Source organism: Manis pentadactyla, chromosome 13 (genome assembly GCF_030020395.1).
Source record: "Manis pentadactyla isolate mManPen7 chromosome 13, mManPen7.hap1, whole genome shotgun sequence".
Classification (NCBI taxonomy): domain Eukaryota; kingdom Metazoa; phylum Chordata; class Mammalia; order Pholidota; family Manidae; genus Manis; species Manis pentadactyla.
Genome location: NC_080031.1, coordinates 37282544 through 37309507, shown reverse-complemented (window position 1 = coordinate 37309507; position 26964 = coordinate 37282544). Strand labels below are relative to the sequence as shown.

At 37.7% G+C, this 26964-nt stretch overlaps 1 protein-coding gene across 2 annotated transcripts in view; it reads right to left on the bottom strand.

Moving 5' to 3' along the window:
• ZC3H12C (zinc finger CCCH-type containing 12C) overlaps positions 1-25612 on the bottom strand; it is a 68413-nt gene extending 42801 nt beyond the window's left edge. Inside the window, exon 1 of one of the 2 annotated variants that reach the window (XM_036895680.2) lies at positions 25103-25612. In XM_036895680.2, the coding sequence (XP_036751575.2) occupies positions 25103-25144 (42 nt within the window). In that variant the 5' untranslated portion in view covers positions 25145-25612. Of the gene's footprint in view, positions 1-21039; positions 21410-25102 lie in introns of those variants that run through there. The other variant, XM_036895681.2, reaches the window with a different exon arrangement.
• Between the last annotated feature and the right edge of the window lie 1352 nt (positions 25613-26964).

Sequence of the window (26964 nt, the reverse complement as noted above, 5' to 3'; positions counted from 1 at the left end):
CCAACAAACCAAAAATCCTAATTTATACACACAGTGTAAAAGAATGGAGCACAATGAGTTAGGCCCTAACTAATCTCTGAAAGTTACTGTATTTTATAAGTCAGGTGGGCCATAAGAGCTTTAATATATTTCATTTCCTTGGGCTTAGATCACTTTTGTTTCTTAAATTATCTCCTTCCTTGAATAAGCTTTAAATATACCCCTGCCAAAGTAGTTTTCAGTGACAATACTCTAATGCTTAAAAACAAAAACAAAACAAAAAACCCTCCGTCTCTGGTCCTCTGCTTTGTTTTCAAGGCTCTTCCTACAGCCTGGTCCCCATCAGGCCCTGTGATCTTACTTCCCACTTCATTCAGATGAAGGGATAGCAAAGCCAAGCCACAGATGCAGAAACAATCCTGTTGCCTTCTGAGTGTCCTCTTGCTCTAGGGCTCCCCAACCAGCTCCCACCTGTTGTTCTAAACCCAGCTCAAGGCTTATTTTCCCCATGAAAACCTTCTTGGATTTGTCCTGTTTTTATTGATTTCTAACTCCTCTGAGTTTCTGTGACATGAATTGTCTGTACTGTACAACACAGCACCTATGAATCAGGCTGTAAGCTTCTTGAGGGCAGAACCATCTAATTCCATAACCACACCATACAACTCACATGGCATGCAGCAGTGTGCTGACCTCCAGAAGATAGCTGAATGAAATATATGACCAGTAAAAAAATGGGTTCCTACAAATTTGAATGCAGCATTCATCTGAACAAAAATGCTTCCCTGCTTTTGTAACAGGGTGAGTTCATCAAAAAAGCCTTCAGCTATTTGCAATGGTCCAGTACCCAGATTCTGCCACTGGGGCTGCTTTCAACATTCATGCTGCCAGGGGCATTGTGTGAGCCTAGCCTCTCAACAATGAGAGGTCTTTTCCTAGTCTCCTTCCCTGGCTTCAGCTTCCCATCTAGAGTGGCATTCCTTGGAGTAATGCTCCAGCCTCTTCCTCCTCACCAGAGGATAACCTATCTGATGGGTATGTCTGGAAAGAGGAATTGTGTAGGCAAAGCCCTGCCCCTTTCTCTGCACATTGCTCTCCGGGATGCTGCTAGGTACAGAGTACATGCTTGCTTTGCTCTCCAGCCCTGCTGAGATTGGGTGGGTAAGCCTTTCTAATTTGGGGGTTCAATGTTGCTAAACCATTTAAGTTGTGCTAGTAAGTCATGTTCTGCAGTAGTTCTATCAGAAAAAGAACTGCTATTTTGATGTTCATCTGCCTGGCTCCTTTGTCTCTTTCTCAATTGGTTCAGAACTAAGGCAGGAAAAAGACCTTCTCAAACAATACTCAACAATAATTTTTGCTGTAAAGAACTATTAAGGGGAAAAAGATGATAAAAAGACTTATATTAACTCTGATCAGACCATTTTAAAAATAAATATGAAGGGATAAAGTTAAAAAAATCTGTAACTAAGATGATAGCTTTTCATAGTCAAAATTAGTATATTAAGTGTAGTTGAAACTCTTAAAAGCTGGCCAAAAATGTGTAATTAAAAAAAAACAATATGTAAGACATTATCTGAATCATAACACAACTGGATGGTAGTTAAATGACCCTTTATGTCTTACAGCAATGTGTACAACACCACTATCCAAGTCCAGTCACGTTCCCTTTCGATGCCACAGCTCCTCCCCTCCTCTCGTCTATATACCCCTCACTTTTCACCTGGTAGCTGTTCATTTGTGGTCGTATCTTCAGGTATCCTGTACCAGCTGAGACCAAGTGCATGTTTTGTTTTTCTTTGGGTGTAAAATAATTCTACTTAGCAAGCGAATTCAAAACTGACCAAAAGCATTGTTAAAAAGAGAAATTCACAGATTTCGGCTGTAAAGAATAACTGTATTATACAGAGTTAGGAGGGGGCCTGTCACGCAGGGCTGTCTGTTCTTACCAATGGTCTAGAAGAATGTGTAGTGACGTATTAAAGGTAAAGGAATTCAGGAACGGAGCAAAACACGGTATAGAGCAAATAATGCCAAAGGGCCTGCAAACCACCTGTGACCCACTGAAAGTTCTGTTAATTTTAAGTCTGACCTAAATGTATATAGAAAGGTAGAAAAAAAAGAATATTAGTTCCTTACACACCAACCTTTATAAGGTGGGAAAAGGAAATGCTTTAGTTATAGTACCTCCAATCATCCTCATACTACTGATTTTGAATTATTACACAGTGCTGATTTTAGATAATTGTCCTGTTCCACAAGATACTGAGAAACAGTGATAGGCTAACAAAATGAACTGTTGTGCTGTAAAATGCCCAAATTAGCACAAAAATTTGTAACAAAATTTTTTATAGGGTTCTATTCATATCAGAGGATGAGATAATTCAGACATCAAATTTAGAATTCTAAGCATTTAGGACAAGATTCCTTCTAAATACAAATCATCATATACTGTAATGGGTTAAACAGAGAACATGAATCATTCTGAACATCTGCCAACACAATTTGATTGTAAACTCTAACAGGGTAGGGACTCTTGTGTTGTTTCCTAATATATCTCTAGCCCCTAGCAGAGTGCCTAGCACACGATAGGTGCTTAATAAATATGTGCTACATAAATGATAGCATTTCAATATCTGGGCCAAAACCTCTTTTCCAGATTTATTTGTTCTTTGCTTCTCTTCACACGACCTACACTCCAGCCAAAGACAAGTATTTAAGGCAGTGGTTCTCTCAATTTGGTTGCATGTTGGAATCATCTGGGGAGATGTAAAACACTGATGCCAGAGTCCCATCCCTGGAGATGTCTCTTTTTTGGCCTGGGTGAAGCCTGGCCATAGGCCAGGTGATTTCTAATGGGTAGCAAAGTTTAAGAACACATATGACTTAAAAGATTTTTCCTTGTAAAATACTTCTCCACAACTTCACAGTGAAATCCTAACCAACTCTGCCATGAATCCTTTCCTGGCATTTACACTTATCTTTGAATTATTTTAAATCACACTTATATTTGCATTATTGAATTTTACACATGGCCTGGCATATGGCTACAACTTGAAAAATGTTTGAGCACCGAATAATTCTGGGAGGATGGTACAGTAGAAACACAGTAACTACTTATTGAAATATTGATCCTCATTATTTGCAGATTTTGTATTTGAAAATTTGCTTACTTGCTAAAAGTTGTAACCCAAAAGTAATTACTTGTAGTGCTTTAGTCATTCCACTGACACATGCATGTGCAGAGAAGTGAAAAATTTGAGTTGCCCAAAGCACACATTCCAGGTGAGCCTGAGGGAGGCTTTGCCTTCTTGTTTCATACAACAAGCGTCCTAAAAATATCCAGCACTATGCCTTTTGTGTTGTTCTGCTGTTGTTGGTCAATTTGCTGTCTAAATGGCCCCTAAACTTAGGCTGAAAGAAATGCTGTCTATTATTCCTAGCTGCAAGAAAACTGTGCAGTGCTTTATAGAGAAAATATCGTTAGGGAAGCTTTGTTTAGGCAGGAGTATAACTGTGCTACTGGTTATGAGTTCAATGTTAATAAATTAACAATAAATATTATATAAGGTGTCTTTAAACAGCAATACACATACAACACGGTTATATATCGACCAGTCAGTGAAAATGTGCTACCAGAGGCTCACGGGAACCTAATCCTGTAGTTCCTCTAGGAGCAATGGTTCACTCTGTTCACAGCAACATTATAGAACTACAATGAAACATACGAACTGACTGTAACTTCTCCCTGTCTTCAGAGGTCTTAGAGCTCTTACCTGTAAATGTTAATACAAATTTTATTCAGAAAATGGGCACCTCCTAGGTGCCAAGGGCTGGGGGTACAGTGAGAACAAAGCAAGTGCCCTTTTCTCATCAAGCTTCCAGTAGAGTGTGGGGTAGGGGAGATGGACAGAAAATAAACAGACACACCTGTCAGGTGATGGAAAATGCTGTAAAGAAACTTCTAATCAGGGAAGGCTTCTCTGACAGTCACACCTGTGAACATACCTAAATGAAGCAGAAGGAAATGTGTAACAGGAAGAGGGAGAATAAAGAAGTACGAAGCCCTGAGATGAGAGGTGTTCATAAATAGCAAGGTGGCCAGTATAAGTGGTAGAAAGTGCGCAAGGGGAAGAGTCAGACAGGTAACTCTGAAGGGCAATGCTCTTCAGACTCTTCATATTATTTTGATCACTGGAGGATCTTGAAAAATCTGATTCAGTAAGTCTGGGGTGGGGTCCAATGTTCCTCGTTCTAACAGCTGATGCTATTGCTGTTGATCCATGGAACCTTAGCGTAGCAAGGTTGTAGGTCACAATAAGAATTTGGATTTTATTCTGAGATGGGAAACATTTGGAGGGTTTTGAGCAGAGTGTTATGACCCTATTTTATATTAATGTCTTATAAACTTGGGCTTACCTTTGCATTTTCAACTGTGTTTCATCAGTCTTTTTCTATTTCTGTGCCTGTACCAAATTGAAGAACTGTAGATTTGTAATATATTGGGTTCCTTGCATGTGCAAGTCTTCTATCAGTGCATTGTTTCTCCTCATTTTCATGTTCTTATCCTGGCTATTTTTGCTCATACGTCCAGATACAGTAGAATTATTTTGACAAGTTTTACCAAAAACTGTGGGAAGTTTGATGGAGATTGTCCTGCAGTAATACTTGCTTAAAAAGCACTTCTGACTTATTGTACTAAGTTGTTTAATCAAGAACAATTTGGTACATAAATACACAATGGAATATTAGTCACCAAAAAGAATGAAATCTTGCCAATTGTGACAAATGGAAGGACCTAGAGGGTATTATCCTATTTGAAAGAAGTCAGAGAAAGACAAATATCATATCAATTCACTTTTATGTGGAATCTAAAAAATAAATGAAGAAACAAAAACAGACTCACAGACAGTGAAAACAAACTTTTGGTCACGAGTGAAGAGAGGCGTTGAGAACAGGTGAAATAGGTGGAGGGGATTAGGAGGGACAAACTTCCAGTTATAAGTCATGGAGATATAATACAGGGAATATAGTCAAAACTGTAATAACTATATGGTGGCACACAGTAACTAGACACCGTGGGAAGCATTTCATAATGTATAAAAAGATCAAGTCATTACGATGAAAACCTGAAACTAAGGAGGATAATGTACCTCAATTACACTTCAATAAAAAAAACAGTTTATTAAAATTTTCTCTTTCAAAACAGTTCCCTAGATTTCTTTATGGGGAACTTACAAATTCCTTTTTAAACTTGTAAAATATTTTACATTTGTTTTTGCTGATGTGAATGGAGGTTTTTCCTTCCCCCATTATAATTTCTAACTACTTGGTGTCTAAAAAAATTATTCTTGTACATAAAACTTTGTACACACAGATACACAATGTATATAGGCATTACCTTGGGCAAATTCACTTCTCCATGCCTCAGTTTCCTCAACTACAGGTATAAAAATTATACAGTATGGTTGTTTTGAAATGTAATGAGCTAATACAACAGAAAATAATATAAAACATGAGGAACAGTGCTAGGCACACAGTAAGTACTCAGTGTAATTATATTTATATACATCTATACCCATACATATTGCATTCTATATACAACCTTTAAAAATCATTTACAGAAATGTGTTTTCCTCCTACACGAAAATTAGAAAAAAAAAATCAGGTATGTGGATTTCATTGAAGTTATATAGTAAGATAATCATACAACTTTTTTCTTTAACTTACTATTATTGTGGATTACACCAATAGATTGCCAAACAGAGAAACACAATTACATTTTGGGAGGATTATATATGCTGATATTTCCCCAAGAATTTTTATATCAACAATCATATGACTGGATTGTCATTTTCCTTAACTTATTTGCTTTGACACATTTGAGCATCACTATTCTGCGGTTGTTAGATGAGGAATATGGTATTCTATCGGAATCTTTCCTCAGTGACAAACCAATTGCCTGATGTACCAAAGGGAGCTAGACTGTTTGGGGCCACATGTTCCTATATAAGCACTGCTATTTCTAGGCATCAATACATGATTTACTGGTATTCTATAACATGTCCCTGAACCTTTACTACAAATTTGAGGGTAGAGGTTACTCCAGCATAAGGTTCAAAAAAACAGGATGCTTAAGAGAGGATCTTATAATTCAGATATAAGAACCAACATCATAACATGCGCTCTCCCAAGAACTACCCAAGTAACCTACATGTTACTTAATTGCTTTGCATCTCAGTTTTTCCACTATAAAATGGGGATAATAACAACACCAAAAACATAGGGTTAATATGAAGATAAGTGAGCTAATAAATACATAACCTAGAACAGTGCTTGGCACATGTGTTATCTTTAAAAATTTACACTAAAAGTAAAATTGCAGTACAAAAACATAGAAAACTTGATTTTCATTATTTTATATTCTCAATATAATTCTAAAATTTTATTAGTTTACAGTCTCTTTATTAATAGTCAAGAATTGTAGCAGGAAAAGGCTACAACTGTTTCCTACTAGCTCTTCTTACCACATGTATTTATAGAGCCAAGAAACAAATGACTTAAGAGTTCAAATGCTCTATGCTAATGCCTTTGTTCATTATCTTACTATATGAATTTTGTTAAATAAATAATTTAGAACAATGATTCCCAGAGGAAAGGGAAATAACATTTAGGTTGGAAAAGCCAAACATACCCATCCTTCTTTGTAAGAAAAACTACTGAAGTTTTTAAATGTCATGGAATAGTTTGACTGGTATATAATTAGAAGATAATGTCAGAAAGCTTAGTAAGAAACATGAGTATAGAAATGGTTGGGAACCAGTGATTTAGAAGAAATACATTGATTTGGTGGTGGGCAGGAGTGAAGGGACAAGAGAGAACATGGAAGTATAATTAGAAGAAAATAGAAGAAGCATGTGAAAGGAAACAAAGATTTTCTTAAAGAAAATGAGAAAAACATTTCTTTCAGTTTAACTATATAGATGGTAGATTGTGAAAAATTATTTTAAAATGGCAATAGACAAACACCATTCTTTCCCACCTCTCTCATAAGTTTTATTAACATTTTAATTTCTAGTCACATAAAGTAGTAAATTGCTACTTTCCAGAGTTAGCTTTCTCCTAAGATCTATAACTTAACTTTTGAAAAACTGAAGCCATAATGTTTTTCTCCCTTATAAATTGTTATTTAACAAAATATTTTATGTAAAAAAACCTCCTATGACTAATTTATTTTATTGATAGTAATATTACTAAATATAGAGTAATTTAGCTCTTAGACTATTTGTACAGATGTTAGCTAGTTGGTCGAATCTTATTTTAAGGTTGTGTGCAACTAATAAATTTTTAAAGTAATATAATGACAAAAAGGAAAATACCAGCATGGTCCATGATTACCTAATCAAACCAAATGAGAGATCAAGCCAGTATTCAGAGAAAGAAATACAGGATATTTTCTAAGAGCCAGGGGATCCAGTAAGGATTTGATACTAAAGACAGAAGAGGAAAGAGTAATCAAAAAGAAAAGTAAACTGATGCCATCAAATGATATAAATACATTGCAGAATGACAGAGGATAGGACATCGGGCAAGGGCTATTCGTGGCCACTGAGGGAGCTATTCCTGTGGGAGGAAGATAGGTGGAATAAACAAGTAGCTCTTCTACCTTTTCGCAACAAGTTTTTGTGCCATACATCCCTTTCTCGGTCTAATGAAGTCTATAGACCTCTTTTAAAAGTAATGTTTTTAAACGCATAAAATAAAAACATTACATTACATAGATTGCATTACCAAGAAGTCAATTATATTAAAATATTCATAAAAATATTTAAAAATTATATGGTGAAACAGATGCCTTTTTATTAACACAATAAAATAACAAGATGAAGTACCAGATCTTATAACTACCATGATATTGAAGTAGTTTAAAATGAAAATATTTCAGAATATTTATTTCAGCTATAACATTAAAAAGGAAACATCTGTGATTTCTTTGGGTGACAAAGTCACATATGCTGTTATTAATATTGGGTTCGTTGCTTACACTCACAGTTGAGGGAAATGCTAAATTTCAATTAGAGGACATGAGTATAAAGATGTAAATTTTTTTCCTATCGAACATCACAGAATACCGAAATTCTCTCCATAGACCCTTTGGGGAACCACATGTAGGTTAACTCCCAGCTAAGAATAAGTGCGTGCTGAAGAAGAGATGGTGGCATATGTATCCCATTAATGAGTTTGGCAGGAAGGAATAAGATGTAGAAAGATATTTTTGGGGGAGAGAGGGGGACTTTTTCTTTTAAGAACCTTAAACCAGGAGAATGGATTCAGTGGAGCAGTAGAGAAAGTAAGGTATGTACATCTGAGTATGAATGAATGAATAACAAGGACAATAACAGAGAAAAAAAGGAATAACAGTGAGGTGGGGAAACAAGAGATTTGGTTCAGCCAGGCAAACACTGGCGCTCCTTTATCTTCTAATTAATTTTATGTTAAAATTAACCAGCCTGTCATCCTCAACTCTGCAGTCCTTCCCAGACCCCATGAGACCCAGTGGGCCAGGCCGGACTGGGAGTGAGAGAAAGGCCGGACTGGAAGTGAGAGAAAGGCGAGGAAAAGGCCCTCTGGCAGGGAGCTGCCGGCACTCAGGAGCAGGAGGTGCATTTTTGTTGCTCTTCTCCTTTTTGAACACATCCTCAATTTTCTTTCCTAGCTCCCAACATACTTGGAGGCTTAATGCTCCTCTTCAGTCTCAGTATTCCCATATTTGCTCCTTCTCATCTCTCTTCCGCCCCAAAATTCAAACTCCAAAAGAAAGATCAGTGAGGGTACTGGGAGCTTATATGACTAAAGTAATTGTTAAACAGGTTAAGTGTGAGGGATCCTTGAGGAAGAAGTGTGAGTACTCTGGATAAATCATAAGAATAGCTTGTTAAACCAAATGACTAGATAAAAAGACTGAAGAAAGAATGCTCAACATAAGAATCCTAGCATACTCTTGTTTTCTGGACCTCCTTCCTCATCCCTTGCCTTTCCTCCTCCATGTTTCTCAGGTGTGTTAACTGTGTGTGCATGGGAGTAGGGGTGCAGGGAGGGTAGACTCAGCTTACTCCATTTCTCCCTCTTGGAAGAGATACTTAACCCACTTAGTTTGGTATATAAGAAGCTACTTTATTGAGAAGCAAAGATTTGGCAATTAAATTAATTAGTCTTCAGAACCAGTCTTTCTAAAATAAATGGCTGATCATTTTATTTTCTGATTCTGATTATCTTTTAAGAGGTAATACAAAAAGTTGATATAAAAATCACACTGAGAAGAAAATTATTTCAGGATTTTGATCAAATGTAAATTCATGTCCTGCTTATATTAGGTGTTTGTCATCAAATAAGCACCCCATCTATTAAAATGCACATAAAATGTTAAGTACTCATTTACTATCAAGTGGGAAATAAACATTTATGATCAACCTGTTATTGTGAGGAAGGCTCAGGGTCAAGACTCAGTACCTGGTAGCCCACTAGCCAAATCGGCCTTCTGGCTTCTGTCACTCAGGAGTTCCAAAGTGCTTTCTCCACCTGCCACTCCCCACTCAGGTGCAATGAGAGCATGAGACAGTCTCAAAGCTAACCTGGCACATGCTTCCCAGTCACCCAGGACAGTAGTAAAATTTCCTACTTCAACCAATCTCACAAAATTAATTTTGTGAGTTTTTCTTATAAGGCAATTCCTGATTTTTTTTTCAAAAAGATACTTTAAACATACTACAAATTCTTTATATCTAATCTTTTTCTTAGTACAGAAAATCTTTCTAATTTGTGGTAAAGATGCTAGGGCCAATCAGAGGCTCACTTTTTAATGTAATCAGAAGACCTGAAAGAACACTGGAAAGTAGGAAACTTAATGGGAAAGAAAAGGTAAGGCATTTTGTTTTCTTCAGGAAAAACAATATTTTTTTCATTTTCTTACAGGAATCACTAGAATTGCCACTGTGCTCCATTTTCAAGAATATGAAATAATTTCTACAATTCTGCTATTCCTCTTGGCCAGTTTATTCATCCTATCCATAAACTGGTCAGGAAAGAAGAGTTCATTTTTATTTCCAAAGCTTTACAATCTTGGAGGATGAACATGGGAGTATTTGGGAGATAACTCCTGGAAATATTTTTAACAGATCAAGGGCAAAGTAGGGGCCATGGAGGAAACTACAGCTGCTGGCTCCATTTCTAACCCCCAAGAAACCCTAGAAAAACACACAGAAAGGAACACACCAAGGACAAGAGAGAGAGAAATCCCATTTAAGGAACTCAATTACTTTTAAAGCAAACTGGGAAATCAATTTATTTTGAAAGTTATACCATCCTTTCCTTGCCCAAAGATGACAGAAGCCTTGACAATCTAAAACATTAGATTTCACTTATCCAATGGCTTTAAATGATAATGATGGTATTAAATTCCAGGGCATATGGGTATTTAAACAACAACAAAATGACACTTTTTCTTAAGTACTCCCGTGGTAATTCACTGTGGACTGCTTGTCTTCAAAGTTGAGATACAGATATTTGCACTTGACCAGCCTTCAAGCACTTAGGAAAAATTCAAACTGGAGAATGTTAATATACTCTAACCATGACACAAAAAATGGGAAGTTAGCAGCAGATAGCCAAAAACCAAATTTTAGCCCTCCCCCCCTGAAAAACCAATGTCTGTATATTAAAATTTTCTTCCAAACAAGTCTGTAAAGAAAAATAAGTCAAACTGTGGACATTTAGAAATGGATGACAATGAAATTATGACAGGATGTGGCCAAACTGATAGTCTTAAGAAAAATTAATGGTGTAAATTTATTTAATGGAAAACAAGAAATAAGAGGAATTAAACATTTAAATTGGAAATGTCAGAATGAGCAAAAAAGAGACAAAGGAATAAAATTAAAAGCCGAAATAAATTAATTAGGAAGCAAAAAAAGTAGAATAGTTTAACAAAATGGAAAGCTAGTTCTAAATGATGAATGAATGAATGAATAAATGAGTGAAATAACCTCCTAAAAATGTGATCAAGGGGCCTACAAATATATAACATTATAAATGTTAGGTCAGTGAAATGGAAGGGATTCTTCACATAAACTTTTATGTCAATAAGAATACATAACCAAAGCTGACTTAAGAAAAGGTTGTAAAAGTGAATTACCATGAAAGAAACAAAAAGTTTGTTAGAGATTTATACCCTCTATTCCACTCCTGACAAAGGATGCTATACCTACAGGTTCTGTGTGTTCTAGCAAAATCTCAATGCATTCAGCAAACTCGGATATTACTTAGATTATTCTAGGGCACTGACAAACAAGGAAAGCATCCCAATTAGTTTGGAGGCTAGCATAATTCTGCTGAAAACACCCAACAAAAATGGCATCAAAACTAGCAAATATATATAGTGTCTTATAAACAAACATTATAAATATAAGAAAGGTAAATTATGTACTATATTTGTTATAATAATACACATTAACAAGGTAGATTTCATTCTATGATAATAGATTTTTCTAACTGAATAACCTTGTTAATTTAATTCAGTACATGCATTGATTAAAGGTTCTTGCATTGAATTTGGTTGGAAGATGAGAGAGGGATATGAGGAATCAAGAACTGCTACATTTTGGATTAAGTAGCTGAGATGATAGTAACACTTACTGAAGTAGGGCAGACTTGGAAAAGAAAGAGTTGGAAGGACAAAAATTCTGTTTCAGATTGTTTTAAATTGAGATACTAAAAGCTTATCCAAGTGGAGCTGTCTCAAGACAGCTGGATAAAAGAGAGACATCAGGACCAGAGGCATAAATTTGGTAGTTATCAGTATGTGGAGAGTATTTAAAAATATAGTGTTAGATGAATGGAAGGCAATAGGAAAAAAGGAGAGACTTCAGGACCACCAAAATTTTAGTAACCTAATGACAGAAAGATACTACTGACATTTGTGAATCACATACATTCATGTAGTACATATTACTTACTATACTTGATCATTTTTAAAAACATGCTAAATTAAGACATCAGTACAGAAACTAATAAAAACCTTATAATATGACAAGGTAATTTTCCCCCTAGCCTCTCAAAGTTCAGTTACAGTGGCACTGTCATATTGGGGATTCATAAATTATTTGATTCTCTTTTGGGGGGGCAATAATTTTCAAAGAGTGCTCTGAAAGATGCCTGAGAGGCCAAGTAAGTGGGGCAATAGGGTCCTGACCCTAAGGCTTCATTTGAATAAAGGATTTTATTCCAGGGGGAAAAAAACTGTTTCATTTACTTTTAATAATATAATGTGAACAGTGAGCAATAATGAAAAGAAGGGTAGGTCTTAAAAGTTTCTATCACTGAGACAAGGAGGAATCGTTATGTGGTTTAAAAAAAGTAAAATTTCAGCCTTTCTGAAATTTAAGTCATAAACTGATTATATGTTCTATTAAAAAGGAAGATAACATGAATCAAACAATGAAAATATATTTTTGAAGATGTGTCTGAAAGATACATAGGGATTTAATAATTTAAGGGAATCCTCCCATAAAAGATGTCTATTTTCAATTTTTTCACATTTAATTTTATAGATATTTGCAGGAATATGTATATATAAACAGAGAATACCTGTGTTAGAAAACAAGAGCCTTTGAAAAATAATATGCATTTTAAAAGTGAAATACCAGAAAGTCCCATTAAAATCAGAAATAAGCCCAAGTACGTACTATTTATAAATACTTTATCTGACTTCAACTAATGCAGTAAGAAAAAAAAAAAAGAATTGAAATATTGAAAAAAACTATTATTGTTGGGTCACTATTATATATCCTGAAAATTAAGAGACTCAACTGAAAAAGTGTTGGAACTAAGTCTTACAACTTAACTAACAGTCCATAAAAAAGGTAGGTAGATGGTTATTTAAAAATTACTGTTTCCTTTATACTAGCCACTATAAAAATATAGGTATATCAAGTATAAAAATATAATGAGGGGTAATCTTATTCATAATACATGGTAGTTAACACATCAAGGATTTATGCTTCAATATACATCAACTAATTTTCATAGCCATGATATCATATATTAACCATGATAATATGTACCATTACAACAATTTCACAAAGAAACTGAGACTCAGGGAAATTATAAGAAATTTGCCCAAGATCACACAGCCAGTGTCAGAACAGGAACTCAAACAGTCTCTACAGAATGAGTTTCTTAGCAGTAGGATGCTCATTCTTGTCTATCAAATTAACAAAGATAGGCTATGTGGGGAAACAGAGAATGGACACTCATACATTGCTGATATGAATATAAATTGGTGTAACTTTTCTAGAGGACAATTTGCATGATCACATCTAGGAAGTGATAAAAATATATTCTTCAAGGTACCCAAAGATCTATATACATGGATATCTGTCACACTGTTGTTAATAACAATAAAAAAATATGAGCTTGATTAAGTTGTAGTACTTGAAGACGTTGAATGCCATTCAGCCAATAAAAACAATATTTTAAAAGGGTATTTAATGACACAGGAAAACATACTGAGTGAACAGCAAGAAACAAAATGCTTATGCACACAAATTTTTTGAAGAATGTGTTTATACTGACTAAAAAAACTTTTTAAATGAAAACACTGATACAGAAACTTTATCTCTAGGTGAGAATTATAGCTGATTTTCATTATCAGTTTATACTTTTTCTATATTTTAAAAATGTGATAAAATGCTGAAATATTAAACTGAAGCTGAATTTTAAAAGATAAAATGAAGTATTTAAAATATTAGAAATGTAGTTTAGAAAACATTTCCTTTTTAAAACTATTTTTTCCTTTTCATATTGCTTATTTTAACATACTTCATGCCCACAATTTTTATGTTAAAGCACTTTTCTATCTTAGTAAAAACAGAATACCTACTTTATCAAAATAGATAATTTATTGCACATTTTAAGCCCTTTAAGTCTGTATTAATCATTTAAAATTAAAGCAAGATTCCAGAAAGTATCTAATACTCAGTGGGACAAGCAAAGAAAATGACTTAAAGATAAAACAAAAAAACATCTACGCCAACAACGAGGTGGTTGATTATATGGGAAACCTGCTCCCCGTAAGAGTACAAAACAAAACAAAAAAATTATAAAGTAAAAGCCAAGCTCTGAAACAGACTAGGTCACAGAATAGATAAAATTAGGCCCACATAATTTTGAATAGGAAATGAGTACAGATGACTAAGAACAAAGAACAAAGCCTAATTTTAGCTTCACCATAAAAGATATGAAGTAATAGATTTGAAAGCCCTTTGAAAAATCTAAAATAAAAAACTGACATATTAAAAACAGTAACAAACTTGATTTTATAGAAATTTTATATCTGGTTATCCCAATTACTCAGAGCACAATAAAGAGCCAGTAAGTAGACAGAAAAACAAAACAAATAAAATCTCTGCCCAATCAAATCAATGGATACTGCTAAATCATTTCATAAAAATATTGCCTTCTAGATGTCACTTTCACATTCATTATTTTGAATCAGTAAAAACAATTCTGCAACGTACACAAATTGTGTCTTGCTTGGGGGCACAGCCAGAAAAAGGCAGAACTGGGATTCAAATCCTAGCAGATTTCAGAACCCCACTCTCACCCTGGCCCTGCTCTTTCCAGAGTGCAATCTTTCTGTTCTTGAACTTAGACTATGTGAGCATGCTATAGGCCTTTAATTACTGCCTAAGCACTTTTACTTTAGACATAATATTAGCTGTTGTTATTAAGTTTCACGGTCTACAACAAGTATCTACTGCAAATCAGAGGGAGGGAGTGACAATGTCAGCAAGGAACAGCTAATATCAAGGTAAAAATCATGGCTATCAACCCAAAATCACTGATATAAATCACTGTAAACCACTGAGTCCTCCTGCTTGCACCATCATAAAAACAAAAACAAAGACAAGTATTGCTATTTCTTTTAGAACAAACCAGAAGTTTCTATAACCTTGGCCAAGCTACTTCAGTTCCATCACCTGGGAGATAGGCAAAACAGCTTAAACCTTACAGAATTGTATAGTACTAAATTATATCATGTAAGTGCTTAATACTGTGCCTGGCATAGAGTTAGTGCCAATAAATGTTAGCTAATATTATAGTTTACAATAAATGAAATTATAGCTTATAATATTTGAAGGCAGAAAAATATGCACATGTACAAATTTCTCTATTTAAAATAGTGTATTTTGCTTTTCAAAGGCTTTAATGACTAACTTCTTAGAAAGTTCACTTTTATAATATCAGTCCCTTGCTAGGTATGGTTAGGTAAGTTTAATTATATTCTTACAAGGCAAATCTGTATGGCCCCTCAAGAAATCACATTATACATTCTAAATTAATTTTAAAATATTTGGATACCAGTTGTGCTATTTGCTCTACACTGATTATTGTGACAATCTCTTGAACATCTATTGGCTTTTGTTCATCCAACCCACAGCAGCAAATTTATTCAAAGTACTGTGACTTTTAACAATAAAAACACAATGATGAAATACCTGCTATGCGCCAAGTGCTGCAGAAGACTTGGGATAAAACAACACAGACCAGAGTCCTTGCCCTCAGGAAGCATAAAGACTATGAACAAGATTTAAAAAAACCCTAGGTACAATATAAAGTGCTGTTATTGATATTTTGTATTACCAGCTAATCCTGATGACAAATCTGTGCTCTGGGTAGAATTGTCTCTGTCTTATAGATGAAGAGCAGAGGCACAGAAAGCAGAAAAGAAATAAAGAAGGAAGAATTAGCTATCATCAGATATGTAGTGTTACAGAGTAATGTAAATATTTTCAAACAAAGGGGAGTAAGAAGATAATTTTGCCTGAAGCTGGGGGATTAGGAAATGCCCAAGTTTTTACTTAAAAACTCAAGCAAAAATTCTGTAAAGTATAACTACAGGAATAAAAGATAGTAGGAGAGTATTTATCAAAATACTTATTAGTTATTTCTGGGTAAGGAGATTCCAGGAGGCTTTAATTTTCTCTTAGCTTTTTCTTAATCAACTTTAACAATTTAAAATATAAGGAGGAAAAGTCATTATTAAAATTAGATATTAACACTCAATTAGGAAACTGACAAAAATTTTTAAACAGTGCATTCAAACATGTGATGAAATGAGTTGTCTCATTCTTTGTCCATTGCGTGTACATATCAATACAAATTTTCTGGAAAGATTTTTGGCCTTCAGAAACCTTAAAAGTTTATTCTCTTGGAATCCATCCTAAGAACACAGATGCAGAAAACTAATTTTTACTGGGATGTTCAACTAAAGCATTATGATATTAAATGTTGGGGAAAAATGTCTAATTGAAATAGGAGAATTAAGTAAGTAAAATGACATGGTCTTAGGAAGGAAATGTTTGAAATATCTCTGATGTCAGGACAAAATCCTTATGTTAAATGGGGACGAGAAGGTGGGATATAAAGCTCTAAACAGTGTAATTCCAATTACACAAGAAAAAGGTGTATCTTTTTAGACACAGATTCCCAAGATGATTCCATTATATTGTTTGAATGTCAGAATAATAGACAAACTTACTAATGTGTTATGTTACAGATACCTTACTGTTTGGTCAAAACAGGGACTTAGCTTGACTACATTGGAACCCTTGCTCTGCCATCACTGTGAGATCTCCAGTGAGTTATTTCACCACCCTGTGGTTTGGTTTCCTTATCAGAAAAAGAAAAGCACTCAAATACTTCATAGGAGTGCAGTGAATATTAGATGCATTAGTACATACAGAATATTTAGAACAACGCTTGGCACAGTAAAAGTATCACCTACTGCTATCACTCTTAAACTGCAATAGAGTAAACCAAGTGAGATAGAAGATGAGGTCTGAATAATGAGCTATGAGCCAGACAAAGGTATGGGGGAACAGAGGAAACTGTTGCTGGCAAGCAGTAAGACCTTAGGACTTTTGACTTATACCCTATCCACCCTTAGAGATTTGACAATGATCTTAAAGGCAGAATGCTTCAATGTTCAGACACTTGCTTATGGGCTTTGCTGTAGGCTAGCTCACTGGGCATAAGAATTACTGTCAGTGTTGTGATATAAAACCACGTGCATTCTGCTTTGTGGGTGATTATTTTCTATTTTCATTTGAAGAAAGTAAAACAATATTCTGTTAATGTACAGAAAAACTAAAGAGAGAAATCCATCATGTTTACTTATCTCTGGGTTATGGGTGTTTAAAAAATTCTTTATACTTCTCTATACTTCTAAGTTTTCTATAATAAGTACATTACATTCTATAGTCAGAGATAAGAGTTGTAAAAATAAAAAAAAAAAACCCACTACTCATAAAAAAATGCCTTTGAGGTGTCTGTCAGAAAATTACTCCTTTTTGTGGACGACCCTGATGCTTAAACATCTGCCACAGCAGACTGAATCTTTTGATTTTTCTTCTTATGGACCTGAGCAAACTGCTGAAAAGATAATGGTCCTTGAATTGACTTCAACATATCCAGCCAGACGGAATTTCTGTGTTGTCCTGTCACCCAGGTACTTTGTAGAGAAAAGGCTAATATACTTCTCTCATCTTCTATGCCCATCACTCTAAATATGGTGCATCTCTTTAATTTCCAAACAATGTATATCAACATATGAACATACATACAATGACACCTTTTTTAGAGAGCAAATTAAAAATAGAATTGGAGGGAGGCAGAACTGCCCAGTGGTTAAAGGCATGGGTTTTAAAGTCAGACTGTCTGGGTTCAAGCTCCCTTCTGCAACTTACAGATGTGTGACTTTGGGCAAGTTATTTAAACTCTCTGTGTATCAGTTTCCTCATCTACAGAATGAGGATAGTAAAAGCAATGCCTAAACATGGCGTCTGGCATATCTGCACAATAATAGTAGCAATTGTTATCTCAGCTATAAAAGCCAAAGCAAAGATGGAGAGAATTGGTAGCTACACATCACAGATCTCAAAGTTATCTTTATGCCATCAGATCCAAAAATTACTATGTACCAGCCAGTGTGCATTTTCATATACTAACTCATTTAATTAGCTCAATAATCCTATTAAGACTTTTTTCTCCAAAATATTGGAAAGATATTCTGGGATGAAACAGATTTTTTAAAAATCACATTCTCAATTGTTTATCATTTCTCTGAACTGTTAATAGTGAAATAGCAGCAATGATTATAACGTTTTTTGGTGAATCTCAAAATTTTTCCTTTGTAAAGTCATGAAAATCTATATTATAGATCCATGAGATCTATCAGCATTTAAAATGCAAGAAATTTTAGAATATGTGGTGATTTGAGATCAAACCCCAGAATCTCAGTACTTAAGCTTTAAATTTGGAATCCTGATTCAACACGTCTTTGTTATTCACTGACCTTAACATTTCTCTTTCCAAAAAAAACCATACCCAGAAACTAACTTTGCCCCCTTACTCACCCACTACTCCTATCATCCTCTGAACGCTCCCGATCCACTGGACCACCCTCTCCCTGCTTTCCCTCACAGTGTTCACTTGGAAACAACTCCCACCCAGCTCTACCTAACTGAATCCTACCCTTAAGGCCTGACATGCAGCCTTCCCCAGTTTAGTACCTAAATTTCTTACTTCTTCACTTACAGAAGTATATTCCATCTAACATTATGTTCTGTTCATAAACTCTCTTCTTTTAGAGGTCTGGGGCCTTACACAGCACCTACACTCATACTAAATAATTATTTGCTGAGGGAATATGTTTATCCATTCTCAAACGAGCAATGACTACAGATTAGTTTATAATTCTACATTTTAACGCTAAAAGGATAAAAAAATCTACTTAATATTTTGTTTCTTTAAAACTGCTATCAAATCAGAATGAAGTAGAATTCTGAATTTAATGTACAAAAACAGTGAAAAGCATCAAAGGCTATAAAATGATACAGAAGTGTAAACATGGTATTAAAAGCTATAACATGATAGCAACCCTTTTACATCTGTTATAGTAATTAAAATGAATGTACAAACGATAGTGGTCTGCTAGAATGAAGGTAACCCAATTGTCGAATGAGAAAATTTTTTAAATACAATTCCCAATACATATTTGGGGCCCAATCTGACAGATGTAATCCATGAAAACACAGCTCCAGAGAAGCCAGTAATTTAAAATAGAGTATTTTTATTAGTTTGGTAATTAAAACAAAAATGTAGTAAAAGGAAGTGACTAATAAAAACTCCCATCAGTTTCCTTGGAATGTTTCCAAATATTCCCAAGTTTCTGTTTCCTATCCTTTAATATTTTCCATTATGATACGTTAGTCTCATTAGACTTTCATTATTAAACACAGATTAAAAAATACTCTATTTTGTTGTTTTAAAATTTCATGTTACTTTGCTATAGTGGTTAAGTACTTGGTGATGACCAGATGTCATAGGTAGAATTATATAACTTTGAAAATAATACCCATTCTTAAAAACTAAGTAAAAATACTCAACTGAACATTTTGAATTACAGGTACACAGTCAGTTACTAGACAATTCTGACATTGTTAGGGTACCTTCAAGTAGACATATTTACGTGACTTAACACAAGAATGCCACACTGGAAGGAAACAAGTGAACAGAGAGGCAGGTCTGAAACAGGCATCTTCTTGGGGTTCTCACAGTAAGAAAATTTTACAAATACTTGTTGAAGCTATCTTTATATTCTAACATCAGTTAACACCAAAATTAAATTGCTACTAAAATTAATTGTATGTGTAACCTCTACATTCTAAATATATTAAGACTTTAAAAAATTGTAACACACTGTGCTCCTGACTTCTTGGGGTTCTCAGAAAGTAAAAACAAAAAAGTGCCTAGGTATATCCACTGTTTTCCGATTATAATATGCATTAGAAAAACTAAAATGAGGAAATGTTGAAAAGACCAATGAACTCCCCAAATTTCTAAATATACTTTACTTAGCCCTAAGTATCTCTGCAACTATTCTGAGATGGTTTTAAAAACAAGTGCGTGCCTCTGGGGCCTGGGTATACTCCAATCTTGTAACCCACAGGAAAACTTTCCCTAAATCTGGATTAGTATTTTAACTTATTACAAAACACAAACCAAAATTGTTAACGGTTACCCAGATGGCAAGAAACCCAGTTAGAGTACTCAGTACTCAGAAGCTAAGGCTGTTTTTTTAAAGGACTTTAAGGGATGAATGACGAGTCAGTTTAGGAGAGAAAAGCGATTAATTTCTCCAAGTTATACTTGTAACACCTCTTTGTAGAGAGTTAAAAAGGGAACCAGCCCAGCTAAAATGAACGCAGGGTGAAATGGGTATTCGGCAGGGGACCGAGGGGCGAGGGGTGCAGACGGGACAGGGGCGAGGGGCCTTGGTTAGGGCCGGCCTGGGCGGGGTGGCGGTTTGGATGGAGGGTGGATGGTAACAGCTATGGCGGGGACCGGACCCGAGCCGTGGGAGGACGCCTCACCCCACGGGCGCGCGGCGGTCCGGGCCGCGGGGGCAGGGCTGCGGGTCCGTTTCCAGCTGGAGCGCCGGGGCCCGCCTCCATGTCGGGCGGCCGCGCCCCGGGGCGGGCGGGAGTGGGCCGGGGCCCGGGAGGGCGGCCTCCCCCGAGTCCCAGAGCCCGCGGGAGGATGCGCCGGTTGTCCGCTCGGCCCCACCACGGCGCCGGGGGCGCGCCCCGATCCCCGGGAGCCCGGCCTGCCGGGCCTGGAGATCAGCCGGCGCGGGCGCCCCGAGCGCGGCCTCTCGGCCGGCGCCAAGGAGCGGTCCCCCTGCACGCGGCCCTCCCCGCGCCCGGCTCCCCACAGAGCCGCTCCCGCCGCCGGCGGCCCCTTCCACCCCCTTCCCGAGGGACAGACCTGCGGCCGCCACCCAGCATGGCCGACGCCGCGAGGAAGGGCGAGCGGCCACCTCGGCCCGACCGCGCGGAGCCGCGCCCGCCCTGCCGGCCGCGGCCCGGCGCTCCCTCCCCCGGCGCGCACAGCGCACACGCCACACGCACGCGCGCACGGGCCTGCTGCTGCTCAGCGTACCTGCGTTCTCCTCTCCGCGGCCATCGCAGCGAGTCCTGGAGGCCGGGGCCTGCGGCCGGCTGCCGCCGCTAGGGCGCGGGACGAGCAGGAGGCTTCCGCATGCCGCCGTCCCGCCAGCCCGGCCACTCGCCAGGGCCCCAGCTGACGCCCGCCTCGGCCCTCCGCCCGCGGCGCTGCTCAGCGGGCGACAGTGACCGCGGCTCCCCTGCCAGCCTCCGCAGCCGCAGCCGCGGCGCCGCTTCCTCCTCCCTGCCCGTCCCTTTTCCGCCGCCTCCTGTGCCTCCTCTGGAGCCGGGGCCGGCAAACCAGCACCTGCTGCTGGAGATCACCGAGAACTGAAACAGGAAACCCCGACTAAGGGGAAAACCCGGGAGGCGTGGAGGCGGGTGAGGGGAGCTGCGGGAACTTGCCGGGCCCGACCCAGCTGCTGGGGCTGCCGACGTGCCCGCGCCTCCTCGCCTCGCTCCCATCCCCTTCCCCGCGCAGCCCAAGGATCCCGGCCTCCCCTCCCCGCTCCCGCAGCCTCGCCCCGGACGGCGCCTATCGCTCGGCAGCCTCTCCACCCAGCAATAACACGGACCATTCCCTGGGCGAGCAAAGAACTCGAGAAGCTGCTGCAGTAGAGCAAGTTTCCCCTGGTGGTTTGCTTATTACCAATATTCCGTAATGAGAAAAACCCACACCCAGAATGAGCAAGACCAATAAGGGAAAACGACACAAATGAAACTATTGGGATTTTACCGAGGGGAAGGACTTCTTTCAGCAAGGAAACTGGCCTTGTTAGAAATGGCAAGGTATCAAAATCGAGGTTAAACCCAGGATAAATCCAGATGGCTTTCTGGTGTTGGGCTCCCGAGTGGCAAGTGTGAAAAGCACGGAACGCACAAAGCCTCTCTACGTTTGTGCATTGCCCAACACCCAGCACACTTTAGGTCAACATTTCAGAAATGTTCAAATCATCTTAATTACCTGCCTGTAGAATTGTTACCAGGTGCCTCACTCCTAGCAGCTGCTTTTGGAGTGAGACGGGAGGTAATTTATGTGGTTTTGCGCCCCTACCCTGTACAGCAAACTAGGTAGCTTTTTGAAAACTCACCTTTAAGTGTCACTAGAGCCATGTGAGCTCTATGCCCCAGAAAATTGAGGTTAGAAAAATTTCCTGAAATTTCACAGCTTGAATATTAAGGCTCCAGGTCTGTCTACATCCAAAGCACATATTTGGCCCAGAGTTCATGCCTTTGATCACAACTTTCACCTTTAAAAAAATTATTTCTTGTCTTTCTGAATTGATTTCAATAGGGCAAATCTGCTTTAAGCCTGGATCTGTTGAATTTGCCTAGGCTAGTTATTGGTAGTGATATCCATGATGTTTACTGGGTTCTCAAACTATATCGTTTTAATGTAATGTTCTCAATTTTTTAAAAACCTGCCTTTATAGCTTAGTTGAGCAATAGTGATGTCTCCACCTTTTTTGGCCAGAATTCGTTGCTCTTTAGCTATTGATGCTGAGCTGAGAGCAGCCTGCTGGCTGGTGCCCATGAACACCCTGACACTCCAAGGTGGAAGACAAGCATCTTACTGAGCCTGCTTTCCACTTCAGCAGGCTAGTCTTGGGACCTATTAAGTGAAATAGCAGACTGGTAGGCTTCTTTTTGGGCACATAAGGGCTATTTGGTCCACATTTTTAGTACCACCTTTAGGACCTATAGGAAGTCTGGCAACCTGCTCTCTGCAGCCAGGTCAGTTTCAATTGGCAGGAAGAGAGGGTTGCTCAGAAAACCATCTCTTGTTGACTAAACCAAATCTTCAGAAGTCTCTTGAGCAGAGTATTATAAGGAGTGGCAGAGACTTAGAAAGAGGCTGGCTGCGGCATGATCTTAGCAATGCCAGGAAGTTCTCCTCTTCCACAATATACAACCCACACAGTCTACCTTATTTCCCTTAATTGACTCAACTGAATTCCATTCAATATTGATTAAGCATTCTTATAGACCAAGGCACTGTATAAGGCACTTTGGAGGTAAGAGACAGGAATAATTATTATAATTGTTAACATTTAGTGAATGCTTACCATGTTCCAGGCACTATTCTAAGCATTTCGTTTGTGTTCTCTCATATAATGCTCACAACACCCCTTAAAGGAATAACTACCACTATTTCCATTTCACAGATGAGAAAGCTGAGAACAGATTACAGTCAGTAAATGGCAGTGGAGGGATTAAAACATAGTCTCACTCTAGAATTGGCATCCGTTATATCAATAAAATACATAACTATCTTTAATTACCTTACTATGTAGTTGGGGGAGATAAAAGCATATGAAAAGTAAAAGCAAACTAAGAAGACAAGAGACTTTGTGAATGTTAAATATGTGTGATGGGTAATAAATGCAGCGAAGGTTCGGAGGACAGAGGACTTTTAAGTTGGAGTGGTTGAAAAGCCTTAGATAGAAGATGATTCTGGGTTTCAAAAGGGAAATTAAAGCTGGACAATGATGACAAATAGTATTTTGATAAGCAGAGAGGATAAGGAAAGATGTGTCAGTGGAACAGCATGAACAAAAATAGAGTGCTAGGGAAATTTGGGGAACATTTAAAGGGCTGGAAAGGAAAAGTAATACCAAATTATACAGAATCGTGCAAACCAGAGAAAGAGGGAAGAAGGGAAAGAGAGAGAGTGGGAGTTTGAGTTTAATGTAGCCTCTATACAATGGAAATCTGTGAAGGGTTTTGAATAGAAGGTGACATGGAGAACATCCTATACTATTTTAGGAAAATAAATATTGTGACTGTTATTGGATAGTTTGGAAAGGAGAAGGACTTAAGCAGGGAATCAATTTGGAAGGCAATGTGGGAGAATGGACGTGAAATAATGAAGTGGATAATGAGGGAAGAAAGGAAAGGAGAGGCTAGCAAGACATTGTAATTTAAAGAGCACCTGGACTTTGTGAATGATTGGATGCCCTTGGTGGAGATGGACTAAGAAAAGGAAGATTCCAAAACGACTTAGTGGGGGTGAGTGTGAAACCTGTAGTGTTACTAACTGGAAAAAAGAGGAAGTTTAAGGGTAGAGGAACTACTTTTTAAGGCAAATGTTTAGAGTTAATTTGGTTTTAGGCATATACTTGTGGTAATAGTGGGATTTGCATGTGAAAATGCTTTATAATATTATCCAGAAAAGGACAATAGTTGCGTAGATGAGGCTTTCATCCACTACTGAGAGGGTCTAAGTATAAAAAATTTGAATGGTCACTGTTATAATAATAACCAAACATAGTTGTTCATCTTAAGTAAACTAGAATTGAAAGAAAATTTCTAACAAAAATAAAATGCTTCTATGGCTGTGATATAAATGAGCATCAAAGAATTCCTATTTTCATCACTCTGAGTTACTGTCACTCAAAAGGAAAAGAGAATACATAGGAAAGAAATTTCATGGGTTCAAAGAATGTAACATTGATGAAAGAATTTAGAAGTCATTTAATCTGACTCCATTTTTCATTTTGCAGATGGTAAAATTGAGGATAAAATTTTGAGTGTCTGGTATGGACTTCAAAATAGGCATTAGGCAAATATGGCAAATTTACTATTACCAGTTCTGGATAGCTAATTTGTATTTTGGTTATTAAGTGAAGTCTGGACCTTGAATTGTGACTTTGGATTGCACATAATTAAATAATTTGAGCGATGGCTGTAGCTCCATAATAGGCAAAGCCCTGGGACAGCTTCACTAATTACAGCAAATGCTTTGGAAAGCACAGGTTGGGGGCGGGGGTGGGAGGAAGAATGGTTGCAAGGGCAGCACTTCTATCTAAAATACAGCTCCCAGGTAGGCGACCACACACCAAGATTCACATCTGAACCTTAAAAGATAGAGTTTCTGATGCCCATCACATCCCACCTGGCTACCTCAGCCTGGAACTCCCAATTGCCTAGCCATCTTATGAAGACTTCCAAGAACTTCCAAAGTGGATGGCCCATAGGTCACCCTCAGGTTCAGAACATGCAAGAGAATTATTTCTTCTACTCTCATGTCTGCTGCCTTTACCATTCTGCCCACTTACCTTAGTTGAAACAATGTCAGTAGTTCCTGGATGCACCTTCATCCACAGGAGTTTGGGTTGTACTTGATTTCCTGGAGCTGAAAAGCTTCACACACATAGCCAGGTGACTCCTGTAAATTTTCATTCACGGTTTTTGTCTTCAGAGAAGTTCCAGTTAATTCCAACAATCTATGAAATGTAAAGCTTCCTTAATAGGGATCATTACCCTAAACAGTCATTTCCTAAGCACATGGTCTATATGAGACAGACACAGAAGGATAAAGCACATTCTTTCCCATGTGCTTTCATGACTGGTTAGAGTCACTTTTTAGTGCTGAGTCTTAGGGAAAGGAAACCAGAGGACACAAGATTCGTGCTGCTGACCAATCCCAGCGCTTCTTACTGCTGATGAGTTACCGCAAGATTCCTCACCAGAAGCAGGGCTCTTTTCTCAGCATTTGTGGGAGGCCACCAGGGAGCCAGAACAGCAAGGTTTTCGATATGCTTGTGTTATCTGGTTTTCTACCCACACCAGAAACTGTGACTACCCTAATTTCAACACATTTGGCCAATGTAGGAATTTTGAGAACAATAAACACTTAATAGAAAATAAAAAATGTTCCTATCATGGTACTTTGCCCTCTTGACAAGGACTTTACCTGTCATTACAGTTCACCCTTCCCAGAAGCTTTAACATTTTTTTTTCAGTGTGGAACTGCAAGTGTGCCAAAAACATGTCAGTACCTCTGCAAGCACCTATCATGTTCAAAGGAAACTGGTCTATAGAATTACACATACACAAAGTTGAGGTAGTTGAAAACAGAATTATGGAATTTTCGGGTTAGGGTACATCTATATTAAAAGGCTACATCACAAGAATATTAATTGCTTCATTATTTGCAAAGGCAAACAATTGGAATCAACTTAAATGTCCATTAATTGGAGGCTATTATGAACTGTAGTATTCCCATACATTAGAATGTCATTTACCTGTTAAAGACCAGTGTTGTGGCTTTCTGTGTATGGAATAAACTTCAAGATCCATTGTTTATTGTAAAAAACAGTGTGTATATAGTATAGTGTATGTAGTATGCTACCGTTAAATGATGAGAAAGACTATCTCTACATTTGCTTATATATGCATATAATGTCTGGAGAGGCACACAAGAAACTGGTAAAGGTGGTTGTCCCGGGGAGGGGACTTGGATGATTAGGAATAAAGGGTAGAAGAGGGATTGACTTTTTACTCTATCGCCATTTATAACTCTTGCTTTTAAATTGGATACTTGACCTAGCTATTCAAAAAAAATTTTTTTAAGTCTGCGTGTATTGGTGACTTGTGCTATTGTTCACACCTTTCTATTTGATTCTATAAATAAGCAGTTATTATTTTTTTCAAGGAGTGCCTCAGCCACAAGAAAGAGGAAGTTGAGGAAGTCCTGTGAGTTGCATTGTGTGGAGCCCGGGGCTTCCCAGGCAACGGAAAGACACCTAAACTCATCTGAAAGGGGAGATCCCATGATTGCTGAAGGATTGCCAGCCAGCACTGGTGGAATTAGTCACTCTTTTTACAACTTAATTGTTAAAAATTCCAAACTCAGATGCTATGAAGATTTCTGATGTGAAATGCCTTAACTAAGGGGCGTATTCAAGGCTGTTCTCATCAGCAAATCCAGGACTTCATATAAGCTGCAGGCATCACAGAAGGTCAGCGGCATACCCGGAGCAGATGAAGCATGTTTTTCATTTGTTTGTTTGTTTGTTTTGTTTTGTTTTTCATAATATTCACCACCTAGAATTATGTTTGCTTACTTGTATTATTTTGTCTCACCACATCTGAAAATAAGTTCAGCAAAGGTAGGGGCTCTGCCTTGCCTCGTACC